Source organism: Gorilla gorilla, chromosome 6 (assembly GCF_029281585.2).
Source record: "Gorilla gorilla gorilla isolate KB3781 chromosome 6, NHGRI_mGorGor1-v2.1_pri, whole genome shotgun sequence".
Classification (NCBI taxonomy): domain Eukaryota; kingdom Metazoa; phylum Chordata; class Mammalia; order Primates; family Hominidae; genus Gorilla; species Gorilla gorilla.
The window spans coordinates 131,007,677-131,020,809 of record NC_073230.2 but is presented as its reverse complement, the minus strand read 5'-3'; the positions used below and the strand labels follow the sequence as shown (position 1 = coordinate 131,020,809).

Genomic DNA, 13,133 nt, shown 5'->3' with positions numbered 1-13,133 from the left:
GATCAATGTTGTATGGCTAAAGGTGTCATTTTCTGGGTAGCTCATTGTGAGGAACTTTGGTGATGGTTGCCATGCAATGGTGTAGCGTGATATGGCATAGTTAAAATCATGGTCAGTTACTTTGATACTCGCCTTTCTATAAGACTTAGAGCTCACATTCCATTAAAAAATAACCTGATTTTGAAAAACAATGCTAAATAAAGGCAATAAGAAAGATGGTTATACCCAGGCCATGAAGCAGGTCATAGGAAATACTAAATAATGATATTGCCATCATGGTAGTAGTAATATTCATTAGTCGTTAATATCAAGTTGGGAGATACCTTGGCAAGTTTTGTAGCCTGTAGTTTGGAATGATGCATATTATAATATCTGATGCTCTCACATATAATCTTTAACTTAAAAAGTCAACTAGTAAGAACAGCTATGGTAAGGTGATCAATGAGCAAGTACTTTATTTAAGCTCATGTTGGATTAAAGTCCCTGCTACAGCATTTAGACAACAATGCAAACCATGCACATCAGTTTTCCTGCCATAGGTAAAACTAAAATAGGCTATAATTAATATAATTTGTAACCACTCACTTACATTAAAATTTGTAAAAGTTTCAATGAGTAGGCTCCTAATATGGATGACCAAAGAATATATATATTTATGTATGTATTTATGCAGATGTATGTGATTATACATATGTATATATGCATATATGCACATCTATTCTATTATTTAAAACTGCTTACACTAACAAGAGGAAAACTAACTTAATTATGTAAACTTGTAAATTGTCAAATTATGATGGTCAGCATTTGATTCAGTTATTGCATATGCTCTAAGATCAAAAGATTTTCCCATACATTTAGAGAAGGTGCATGCAAATAAAACACAAGTAGAAACAACTTTTGTTTGTCTTATTTTTGGGAAAGAGTAAGGGCAATCAACCAAGAGGAAAACACCCCACTCCCCATAACCAAATTATAAAAAGTAGAAAAATAGATCTAAGACAAACTCTTGAGATACTTTGTATAGATATTGGAAAGTACCTCACATGGTCTTAGGATCATGTATATACTTACTACATAATGCTTTGGGGGCTGAAAAGAGGAAATAAATACGAATTAAACCAACTCTTAATTATCCAAAATAACAGTCTCAACATTTACATAGCAATTTTCATTTAATGATTATTACAATATTATAAATATGTTTAGTCACTCTTATTTTACAAATGGTAAACTCCAATATTAAGGATAAATTTACTTATTGTCTGGCACCAGACCTGCTGAATGAGAAATGGGTCCCATGCCCCAAAAAATTACCTGGCAATCCAGACTTAAGAGAAAATCACTTTGCCTTTTGGCCAAAAGAATATAGAGAGAAAGCACCAATGCATACAATAATTAAACTAACCTCATTTATTGAGTTAATATATAGATGTATCTGGGGGCACTTACCAGGATTATCAGTAGGCATGTCGACAATCAGTTGGTCGCTGTATTTTCCATATAAGCCATTAGTGCATATGGCTACTATCTGAAGAACATAACTCATATTGGGTAGCAAATTATTGAGAATAGCACCCTAAAAGAAAGATGTTAGTAATTATACAAATGGTATTCTCATAGGACTACCAACACACTAGGTATCTTTCCTAGAAAACTTTTTCTCCCTGGTCCATGGAAAATACTTCTATTTTATTAACCTAAGGAAAAGTTTATGCAATGTTGCTTAGTTAAACTTGTGGTATTTGTGAATTATGAAGAACTGGAAAGCTAGGCTTTTTTTTTTTTTTTTTTTTTTTTGCTTTTTAAAAATCAGATTTAGTTTCAGGAAGTTTCATTTTTAGCCAGAACTCATCAAATTCATAAATTAGTACTACAAACTAAAAATTAATATTTTAGACAAATAAATGGGGGGCATTTGCAAACAACGAGCAATGTGAAAAAGTGAACAACTAAGTTATCTCTTTTTCTTGACAATATATATGCAAGAACAGTAATAGAATTATCTTCTTCACGTAGTTATGAAATAAACATTTTTATTACTATTTATTTCACAATTTTCCCAGGTCATTGTGTCTCCATATTCTAGGCAACTGAATTAAAAGGTTACTAAAATTTTATCCATTTTGTCCACATGATATGAAACATAATTAACAGTGCATTTTTATTTAAATGCGGGTTCCCAGGACTTGCAGGACTCTAGGTGCCTGAGTGCAGAGTCCAGTGTCCTTTAACCTGCAGTGGGGACTTTCTGGACCTACATCCAGATGAAGGTTTGTCAACTACACCCTAATCTATGGCCAACACTTCCCTACCAGAGCAAAGTTTAATACTGGCATGCTCAGGCCACAAAAAGAATCTGTACTTTATTCGCATGCTCTGGTGGAGGGAGGCAGGGGTGGATCTTTTTGTAAGAAATGTTTTCTTACATCCCCAAAGTTCTGACCCAATCATGACTTCCCAGCTGTTATCTGAAAATTTTTTGGTGCAACAAAGAGGACTTGTATGCCCCTTACTTTTCCTGTGCTGATATAGCGTAATGGAAGACACAATATAAAATGTATCAGGGCACTGAGATTCTGGCACTATTCTACAACTGAAATCTTAAGAAAGGCCACACTAAATGATCTCCAGTTCATAAGTCATATGTATCTACTCTATAGTGTTATTGTTGGCAAAGTTATGATATCCATTTAATTAAATGTGACTTTAAACATAATTTAGTATAGCTTCTAATTTTAAATTTTTTTTTTAATTTAAAAATACTCAGCCTACCCCACCTCCACATAAAGTCTAAAAGTAATGGAGGAAAATAATATACCACCATTTGTAAGTTCTTACCTTGGAAATTAAATTATAATGTTACCATATGTAAAACAACTGATCATATAGTTACCAAGTCTTGATAGCCATCTGTCAAAAATTCATGCTTGGTTTGGTCCTCTCCATCCAACTGCTGGTACAAAACTGCAAACTTCTCAATCATGGTATCATAAACGACTCGAGGTCTTTCCCATGTAACAAGAAGGCTGGTATAATTCTCTGGGTCAGCCTGAACATTTTCTGGTTCTGAACTACAAACTTCAGAGAGAAAAAAGTACAGTTGTTGATAGAACTTAGCCTTGAGGACTTGAATAAATAAAACATATTCTATAAAAATTTTATTGTGTTTTATTTCAATGTAAAGTAAAAAGTTACACTTTCCCACTGTGGAGTTTTTGCTTATTCCATTTCCCATATCTAAAATACTCTTTCCACCCCTCTTAACCCTATCTGTTCAAATCCCAGCTTTCCATTCTGGAAAGGTCTTGGTCAAATGCTACCTCCTTCATTACGCACCTTAATCTCTACTGAAGTGATCTCTGTCATTGTCAATTGCCTATTTTATCATTATTACTGCATTATTTGCATACTTTCGTATTATATTTTTCCTGAATGAATCTTGACTCCTCTAGTGGATTATAAACATAAGAACCATAGCTCTGTAGTTCTATATTGCCTAGAACATTGTTTTGAATATACCTGGCATACAGATTCATTTTTAGAAATAAATGAACAAAGAATATCTGCAAGCTCATAGTGACTTAATTTCTCTTGTTTGGTACCTGAAAATATATTCAGTTCAGGATGAGGATAATTTCAATTATGAAAGACATACTATTATTGGAACATTTTGTTATTAGAGAATCCTTGAACTAATTTAAAATTCCCAACCAGAGAAAACCAAAGAAAACCTAAAATTGCCATTTCAGTATTTTTCAGACGTGCTGACAAAAATCCCATTTTGTTATCATAAGTAAATTAAGAAAATAATTTTAGGGAATTAAGAGACTTGTTTGTCTCATCTGAAAAAGTAGTATTATGAAAAATCATTCAGAGACTTCTTAAAATGAATTCAGGCCCATGCTGGGAATCAAGCCCCAAATTTAGTCCCATCAGAGAGTGCCCTGGTACTTTCCAAAATGCACTTATAATGTGATAGTTTGGACTAATTTGGAAAAGAAAAACTATAACATTTTATGATATTTTACTAACGAAGCAGAGCAATAAATATCTCTTCATGGGCCAGATTTGCAAAGCAGAGGGAGAGAAAGATCTCTCAGGCTGAATATTAATTAATATACTTACTTGTTTTCAGGTGACACCTGAAGTTACAAAGCCACTCAATGCGAGCATGCAGTAGACTTAGGTAAATCAGTCATCACTGATACAACAATTACAGGGACTCAAAAATATGTTAACAACTGCCGCCGATTGTGACCAAAATGACTTGTCTCTGCTAGTTTGCAGTTCACCTCATGAACACCGGAGGGCACCCACAACTAACAATTGGTCTTACAAATGGAAAGAAATTTTACATATAATACTTAGTAGTCACAATTTTAGCATATGTACAATATGATAGCAATGGTATAGCATATGTACAGTATGCTAGCAGTGGTACAGAAATTATTTAGGAAATATGAATATATATATACCTTTTACAAATAAATACATGTATAGCTTTCTATCAGTTAGAAATTATTTTTCACTTCAAACCTTTGATGTTATTTTTTGTTTAGGGTGGGCTTAGGTTGGGGTGTTCCTTTAGAAATAAAAGAAAAATTATTTTATTATCAAAAAACATAAATTCAGAATAAGAAAATATATTTTAATTTAGGTGTATACTACATGATGTTACTCTACTGAGTGAGACTTCTACTGATGTCCACCAGATGGCAGAAGACCTTCAAATTGTCTCAAGTGAGCTATTCACGTTTCTATCATTGGAGCAACAAGCTCGTTCTTGCTTCTAATGAATCCCAAGTTCACTTTTAGAAAAGTTGGAAGTGACTCCGGACAATATCATTTGTAGATTTCGTCCTCCAAAAATCAATTCCACTTTTTACAGAATGGGAATGATTTAAAGTGAACTATACACTTCAAGATGAAACTGTTTTGAAATGCATTAATTTTGGTTAACACGGTTAAACCCCGTCTCTACTAAAAATACAAAAAATTATCCGGGCATGGTGGCGGGCGCCTGTAATCCCAGCTACTCGGGAGGCTGAGGCAGGAGAATGGCGTGAACCCGGGACGCGGAGCTTGCAGTGAGCCCAGATCGCGCCACTGCACTCCAGCCGGGGCGACAGAGCAAGACACCGTCTCAAAAAAAAAAAAAGAGAAATGCATTAATTTTATGCATACATACAAAGCATAACAATCTCTTAAGAAAAAAATAAAGGATTCATTGCAAAACATCCAAAGGACTACTGCCTAAGCAGCAGAAACGACTTTGGTTGGATGCCTATGTTTGTCTCGCCTTAGTAGTAGCAATCAGTAGACATGTCAAAATTTATTAATCAACATTAATATAAAGTAGAGCTCCAAAAAGAAAGTTGTATTTTCTTGCCCATAAGTTTTCACTTCTTTGTTCTCCTCCTTGTAAATCTGTAAGAGTTTGTTAGTTATTTGTTTAATAGCTTGAGTTTATATTTTAATTAGAAATTTACTTTTTAAATACTTGTGTTTATTGTTAATCAACAATATAGTTGTATGCTATCAAGCTTCAGGTAAATCTTTTATTTTAGATGTGGAGACACAGGCTCTTATGGTGAAAAAGACATACATACTTTAGAATGTTATTAAGCATATATTTCTATATGTAGTTTATGATCTTATCCTTTCTATAAGATAGAGCTGAATCTTTTAAATAACAATTTAGTTAATTCCATACACACCATTTGGTGTTCAAACCATGGAATGACCATAGAAGAAGTGATTAATAGACACTAAATTTCCCAGGTTTTGCATATATTTCCTATTGAAATCAGCCCAATTATCTTTGTTTTTTGTTTTTTTTTTTTTTTTGAGACAGTCTCACTCTGTCATCCAGGTTGGAGTGCAGTGCCACAATCTCGCCTGACTGCAAGCTCCGCCTCCTGGGTTCACACCATTCTCCTGCCTCAGCCTCCCGAGCAGCTGGGATTACAGATGTCCACCACCATGCCCGGCTATTTTTTTTTTCTGTATTTTTAGTAGAGACGAGGTTTCACTGTGTTAGCCAGGATGGTCACCGTGTTAGCCAGGATGGTCTCGATCTCCTGACCTCGTGATCCTCTCACCTCAGCCTCCCAAAGTGCTGGGATTACAGGCATGAGCCACCGCACCCGGCCAGCCCAATTATCTTATTAGAAGCATACCTACTCTGTAAAGTACATTTTCTGGATTGAAAATCAATAGCATTTTTCCAGATCAATATGTACTCAGACATCAAATACAAGCTACTATAAAGTAAAATAGTAACAAAAATATAATTTTCCTGATCATGAGGAGTTTGAAACTGTTGAAGCTTCAACAGTCCCTCAGGACTATATCTCACACACTGATTCCTTTCCACGTCTACATGTGATCTGGGTCATAGTTACTGATTCTTCAGGGGACACTGGCTAAGAAGGAGAACCTAATTACTGGTTAGTGCAGGCTTCTGGCTGTGAGTCTGGGGCCCACGTCAAGTCACGTAGAGTACAAGTAAATGGCACTGCACCATACACGAACAGTGAGCAAAGAATCCTCACTATAAAGAATGAGAATGTAGTCTCCTTTATCAGGGAGCTATACATGTTCTTGCTTTAAAAACTTATTTTTAGCATTCCACTCTCATCTGCTTGGTTCTAGGCACTCTAGACACACAGAAGAAGAAGATAGTGTCTCAGCCTTTAGGATGCTCATTCCTGTGATAGCTTTCAAACACTTAGATTTAGTAAGCTCTCAGATGTAACAGTGGTTTTAGATTCTAAATTCTGCACTCCATTCATAGAGGAATGTATAAAAAACTTATGAAAAATTCTGCCATTTAGGCCAAATTCTTTTCAAATTTATACACATTTCCTACTAAAAATGGTATAAGCTTCTTAAACTTTTAGCTGACACAAAGTCCTGTGCTTTATCATTCATCCTCTCATTACTTAAATGAAGAGTGAACACCTAGTACGTAGGAATGGACGTGATCTGTGGAACCAGTGCCAAAATATTAATAAGCAAAGCACTGAGTGATGAAGAAAAAAAGAAAAGTGACAGAGAATTGCAAATGCATTCCTTGGCTGTGACAAATCTTTGTTAATCAAGAAAGTTGATGCAGATGACCAAGGGGAGATAGGAGATTCTTTCCACTTCTGTTGCTCTCTAGCCTGCCTTGGAAGAAGCACAATCTGCCCTGAGGGAGAAGGTGCAGTCTTAGCTTCAGGTATTCTGAGTAAAATATGGATTGATACGAAATGGCAGGGAGGTGATTCTTAGGGAGTGGCAGAGAAAATGTCATAATTACCTGAGACTACACTAGGTCTCACTGAGTTATTTCCCACTAATTTGAAGTTCTGTACAGTATAACACAGCTCATGCCAAAAGTGCTTCGTAAATACATGCTAATAAGTCCACCACTTCCTTATTTGAAGTTTATGAGCCTCATTTTTAAAAGTAGTAAGACAATGACTGCTGAGAGAAAAGCTGAATGACTTACAGACCCAGAAGGTAACCAATGAGGTTGTGACTTCTCCTCAGGCAGTAGCAGGTCCTAAAACAACTAATGTAAACATTGACACAAATGCTGAATGTAATTGGAAAAGATCTATCCCTGTTTTGTACTTCTGAATGATTACATATTCACTTTAGATTAACAGCCAAAAGAAGTCTTTCTAATTCTACCTCTTTCACTCAGTCTTTAGGGACCCAGAGTGACTTCATCAACAGTTCAATTTGTAGTATATAATCTTCCAAGAAGTAAATAATATTCATTTCACTTTTTAAAATACAGTTGCAGTACAGTGTTTACATACATGTGACCTTAACAAATGCTAGTAACAACCCACTGACCTTCAAGAAGGTAAGTCTACTAATGTATAATTCATTATGACGTTTTTTCAGGAAATTGTACAAAATTTCTCATAGGTCAAAATATTATGCTACAAAGACACTCCCTTTATGCTACTCTGTCCTGACAACTATTTTATCTTTTATTGTTTTGGCTTTTTAAAGTTTGTATTAAATACATTACAATGCTGGCAAATGAGATTTGATGTGCATCCATAATTCTATTCAACAATTATTTCAGAATACCTTAATCATGAAAAACTTGAATAGTATACCATACTCATTGTGATATCTTGGCTCTTTGTCCATATATACACATGACAATGATACTAGTTATGAGTCAGTAGCACATTACATTCAAGGGACTGTACTGCTTTGCAAATTTTAGGTCATTTAAACCTCACCACGACCCTATAGGGTGACCATTTTTAACTTTTCCATTCTATAGGTGAAGAAACTGAATCTTGGGGAGTTTAAGTAAGTTGACAATTTCTATATGACTAATAAGTATTGGTGCTGGAGTTTAAAATCAAGTCTACTGAACTTTAAGGTCTGTTTTTCCCCCCTGTGCTTTAGCAGGTCCCTGCTTCTTAGCAGAAAAACTTTGTAAGGTGGTAAGAAGGCAGCATGAAACCATCTGATGCCTGGAAGGCGTGGATACAGTTGAACTTAATCTACTTCATACTTTTGCTATGTTTGTACTGTTATTCACATGTAGTACTCATTATTTAAAAAACAAACAAACAGTTTTTATTGGCCGAGCACGATGGCTCACGCCTGTAATCTCAGCACTTTGGGAGGTGAGGGCAGGCGGATCACCTGAGGTCAGGAGTTCAAGACCAGTCTGGCCAACATGGTAAAACCCCGTCTCTGCTAAAAATACAAAAATTAGTCGGGTGTGGTAGCATGCGCCTGCAGTCCCAGCTACTAGGGAGGCTGACGCAGGAGAATCGCTTGAACCCAGGAGGAAGAGGCTGCGGTAAGCAGAGATCAATACACTGTGCTCAAGCCTGGGTGACAAAGAGAGACTCTGTCAAAAAAATAAAATAAAAAAAAAAAGACAGTTTTCACTAACTCTTTCAGGATCAGATGGTTCTATTAAATTCTGTGATCCTTAGAAGAGCCAGTGTCCATTCCATGATGCCAAAAAGAAATGCCTTCCTAATAAATGGCACTCTCCATACAAATGGAAATACAGATAAAATATGCATTAATTCACAAATAATCTATTGAGCGCCTGCTGTGAATGCAAAAAATGAATAAGGCCTGGTCTCTAACCTTACAGAGTTTATATGAATATATAAATCTCACATGGTTTTTGCGATTATTTATAATGTATTTCTAAAAATACATTTTCCTACAATGCATTTATTGAGAGCAAGATTTTGACAATTTTTATGCTAGCTTTTACTTCTCCTCTTGGTCAAAATGAAGATGTTAGATATTTATAATGGCCAAAAATATATGAACTGAAGGTCCAAAATTGAGGAACTGGTTAAAGTTTAATATACAGTTATAACTATATGATGGAATACAACATAAAAATTAAGAATGATGTATTAAAGGTATAATATGAAGTAAAAAAATCAGTAAACAGACATGTGGTATAGTCTCATTTTTTGTGAAATATAATAACATTTTTTAAAAATTTCAGAGAAAGATCTGGATGGATATTTACCAAAATCTTCATAATAGTTATCTCTGGGTAGTGTAATTACAGGGTATTTTTATTTTCTTCTGTGTGCTTATCTATATTTTCTACGTTTTATAAGTTCATGTAATAAACATTTTCACATTGAATTTAATAAAGATCAAAACTGAATATAAATACAATCCTCAATTCTTATTCTCAAATTCAGTTCCAAAGGAGATAGTATATCCATTAGGAAAAAACTTTCGGCGGAGCGTGGTGGCTCATGCCTGTAGTCCCAGCACTTTGGGAGGCCGAGGTGGGCGGATCACCTGAGGTCGGGAGTTCGAGACCAGCCTGACTAACATGGCGAAACCCTGTCTCTACTAAAAATACAAAATTAGCTGGGTGTGGTGGCGCATGCCTGTAATCTCAGCTACTTGGGAGGCTGAGGCAGGAGAATCACTCGAACCCAGGAGGCGGAGGTTGCGGTGAGCCGATATCGTGCCATTGCACTCCAACCTGGGCAACAAGAGTGAAACTCCAACTCAAAAAAAAAAAAAAAAAAAAAAACTTTCATAAGAACACAGTATTTCTATGCACAGGACAAATGATAATAAATATTTATTGAGTGTAAAGACTCGTATTGGAAAAAGCAAGTCCTAGTTTGTGAAGAAAGAAACAACTAATTTCTGTGGGTCTAATCAGATTCATTTCTCCTCTTTTTTAACTGCAAAAATAAAAGCAAGTAGCTCACTTCTTTATAATGATTTCAGTAAATGCAGACTGTTATACAATGGACATCTATAAAAATTATTACATAATAAATCTTGATATGCTAAGTGTTCATTATTGTTAAGTACAATAATTTTACAGAGGATTAACAGAGTCAAAATGAAGAATGTAAATTATTTGCTATTTTTTTCAGTCACAGAGGAAACTATTTCATAACAATTCTGTCATAATACTGATACTATCTTTTTAAAATTAGAATCTTTCTTTTCCTGGAATGATCTTTAATTTTGAACATGAACTGTACACACATGCTAATCCTACTGTACTGTATTCTTCTGAAGGCTTTGCAAATTTTTAATTATTTAAAGGATGTTCAGCAAGAAGAACTTGGCTCCAACCTGTCTGGAAATCTAAAGCCAGTCATTCCTTCTGTGTTTGTTGCCAATAACACATATGCTCTTTTTAACCCCAGAGGCTTAGACATGAGTAAGCTTTGACCAATGTTTTAATTCATTCACTTATTCACCATTCATCAAGGAATGAAAGGGCTCTTACTACCTGCCAGGTACTTTATCAGATGTTACAGGTAACACTGAGATCAATTAGACAGGGATCTACTAAGAAACTAAGGCATGCACATAAACACCCCTGAAGCAAGGCAAGAAAGGCAAAGTGCCACAACTGCAGGTCAGGGATTATGATGGTTCAGAAGAAAGAGGAATTACATTCAGTTTTGGGTAATCAGGAAGGCCCTATACTGCATAAGGGCATATTAATTATTTGACAGTGGTTTGTATTAAATCCAAAAAAGAACTGACTGAATATTAACTGTATGGATGAGACTCATCCAACTAACATGACCTGACTTTTCTATTTCATTGCTGTCTCAAAATGATATATTTTGACAATGATTGAAACTTTAAAATCATAAATGTGCATATTAGTCTATGTAACCAGAAAAAAAAAGTTCTGTATCATCTCTGATCCCCCCTAGAAGGGGATATGTTTTGGCAAACGAAGGGCCCCTTTTAAAAAATATTTATGTATTTATTTATTTTTACTTCAACTTTTATTTTAGATAGAGGAGCACATATGCAGGTTTGTTACATGAGAATACTAAAAGATGCTGAGGTTTAGAGTACAAATCCCATCACTCAGCTAGTGAGCATTATATTTGATAGGTAGACTTTTTAACTCACCCACCTCTCCACTCTCTCGTACACCACAGTGTCTACTGTTCCCATGTTTATGTCTATGTGTAATTAATGTTTAGCTCCCACTTATAAGTGAGAACATGAGGTACTTGGTTTTCTGTCCCTGCGTTAGTTCACTTAGGATTATGACCTGCAGCTCCATCCATCTTGCTGCAAAAAAAGGTTTCATTTTTTATGACTGTGTAGTGTTCCATAGTGTATATGTACTACATTTTTTAAATCTACCACTGAGCACATGGGTTGATCCCATATCTTTGCTATTGTGACTAGCACAGCAATGAACATATAAGTGCATATGTCACTTCTTAGAAGAAGGCATACAACTGCTAAGAAACATATGAAAAAATACTCACCATCACTAATCATCGGAGAAATACAAACCAAAACCACAATGAGATACCATCTCACACCATTCAGAATGGCTATTATTAAAAAGCCAACAAACATTGCATCTAGTGAGGCTGCAGGGAAAAGGGAACGCTTATACACTGTTGGTGGGAATATAAATTAGTCCAGCCATTGTGGAAAGCAATCTGGAGATTTCTCAAGAACTTAAAACAGAGCTACCGTTTGACCCAGCAATCCCATTACTGGGTATACACCCAAAAGAAAATAAATCATTCTACCAAAAAGGGCCTTTTTTGATTGCTGAGCTCATTAGGATGAGCACAGGCAGGCAAGTTTGAAGGACCTGGGACAAAGCTAATTTTCCTGCCTTAAGAAGACGTGAAGACTTGGGTGGGATGAGGGTAGCAGCTGAGACTCTGTGAGGGGAACTGACCAAAGAGGAGGGTCAAACAATCTGAAGGCAAAGACTCTAAGGCCCAGCAAGGGAGACTGCAGAAGAGATGTGTTTCTGCTAACATAATTTTAGAATAAAAACTGATGGCCATAAAGATACAAAACACTAATAAAAACTAGGATTGTCTTTTGAGCACTTTTATTTATCCTAAGGATATACAATATAAGCGGATAATACTATATAAGCAATATTGTCTAAGCTGTAGGCAGATATTTTGATGAGATGCTGAGTTTTGTAGCCTCTCCCCATCACTCCATAAATATTTAGTCAAAAATACAAACATAACAAAGTATTTGGTGTGACTGGATTTTCTTGAGGAAGCTGGGGAAGGCACACATATAGGATAAGTAGACAACAAAAACAGCCTGTAAATGTGCATTTTTATTGTAAAACTTTCTAGTTTTTCCTTAAGTATTGCATATTTAAGTCCCTTCAATTTAAATGAGTGAGTCTATTTTGAGTTGCTGTTTTTCTAGTTAGTTCTGCCATTTATTTTGGAACCAAACCACAGACAAATAGGTGATAAATAAATTATTATTACTATGGCAGTCATAATAGTATTGCAGCAGGGATGTGAAATTCTGTGACAATATACACACATAGTCTAAGGGAATAAAATCGATTCCTACAAGCTCCATTCAAGAAAATTATTTTCCTTACTTTATAGGTCCTATCATGTATTTCTAGAACCCAAAACACCAAGTAGTTAAGAAGTGTTGTTTCTGTGTTTGACCTTAGGATAAACAAAACACTCAAAATCCATTACTATTTTTTTGAAGCTTCATGTCTTTAAAGTCATCAGTTTTTTATGTAAGCAGAAATTATGTTCCTGTATAAATGTCAAGTACAGTGGACAGAAGTTTGCAAAGCTTTAGATTCAGGGAGACTTGGGTTCAAATACTGA

General features: G+C 35.3%; 1 protein-coding gene across 4 annotated transcripts in view; it reads right to left on the bottom strand.

The window, feature by feature from the left end:
- The window catches only part of PTPRZ1 (protein tyrosine phosphatase receptor type Z1), a 189,751-nt gene that overhangs the window by 63,024 nt on the left and 113,594 nt on the right, over positions 1–13,133 (bottom strand). For all 4 annotated transcript variants that reach the window (XM_019031497.3, XM_055392192.1, XM_019031498.3 and 1 more), the window contains exons 9-10: positions 2,897–3,081; positions 1,453–1,579 (exon numbers count right to left, since the gene is read on the bottom strand). In XM_019031497.3, coding sequence (XP_018887042.3) covers positions 1,453–1,579; positions 2,897–3,081 — 312 coding nt within the window. The remainder of the gene's footprint in view (positions 1–1,452; positions 1,580–2,896; positions 3,082–13,133) is intronic.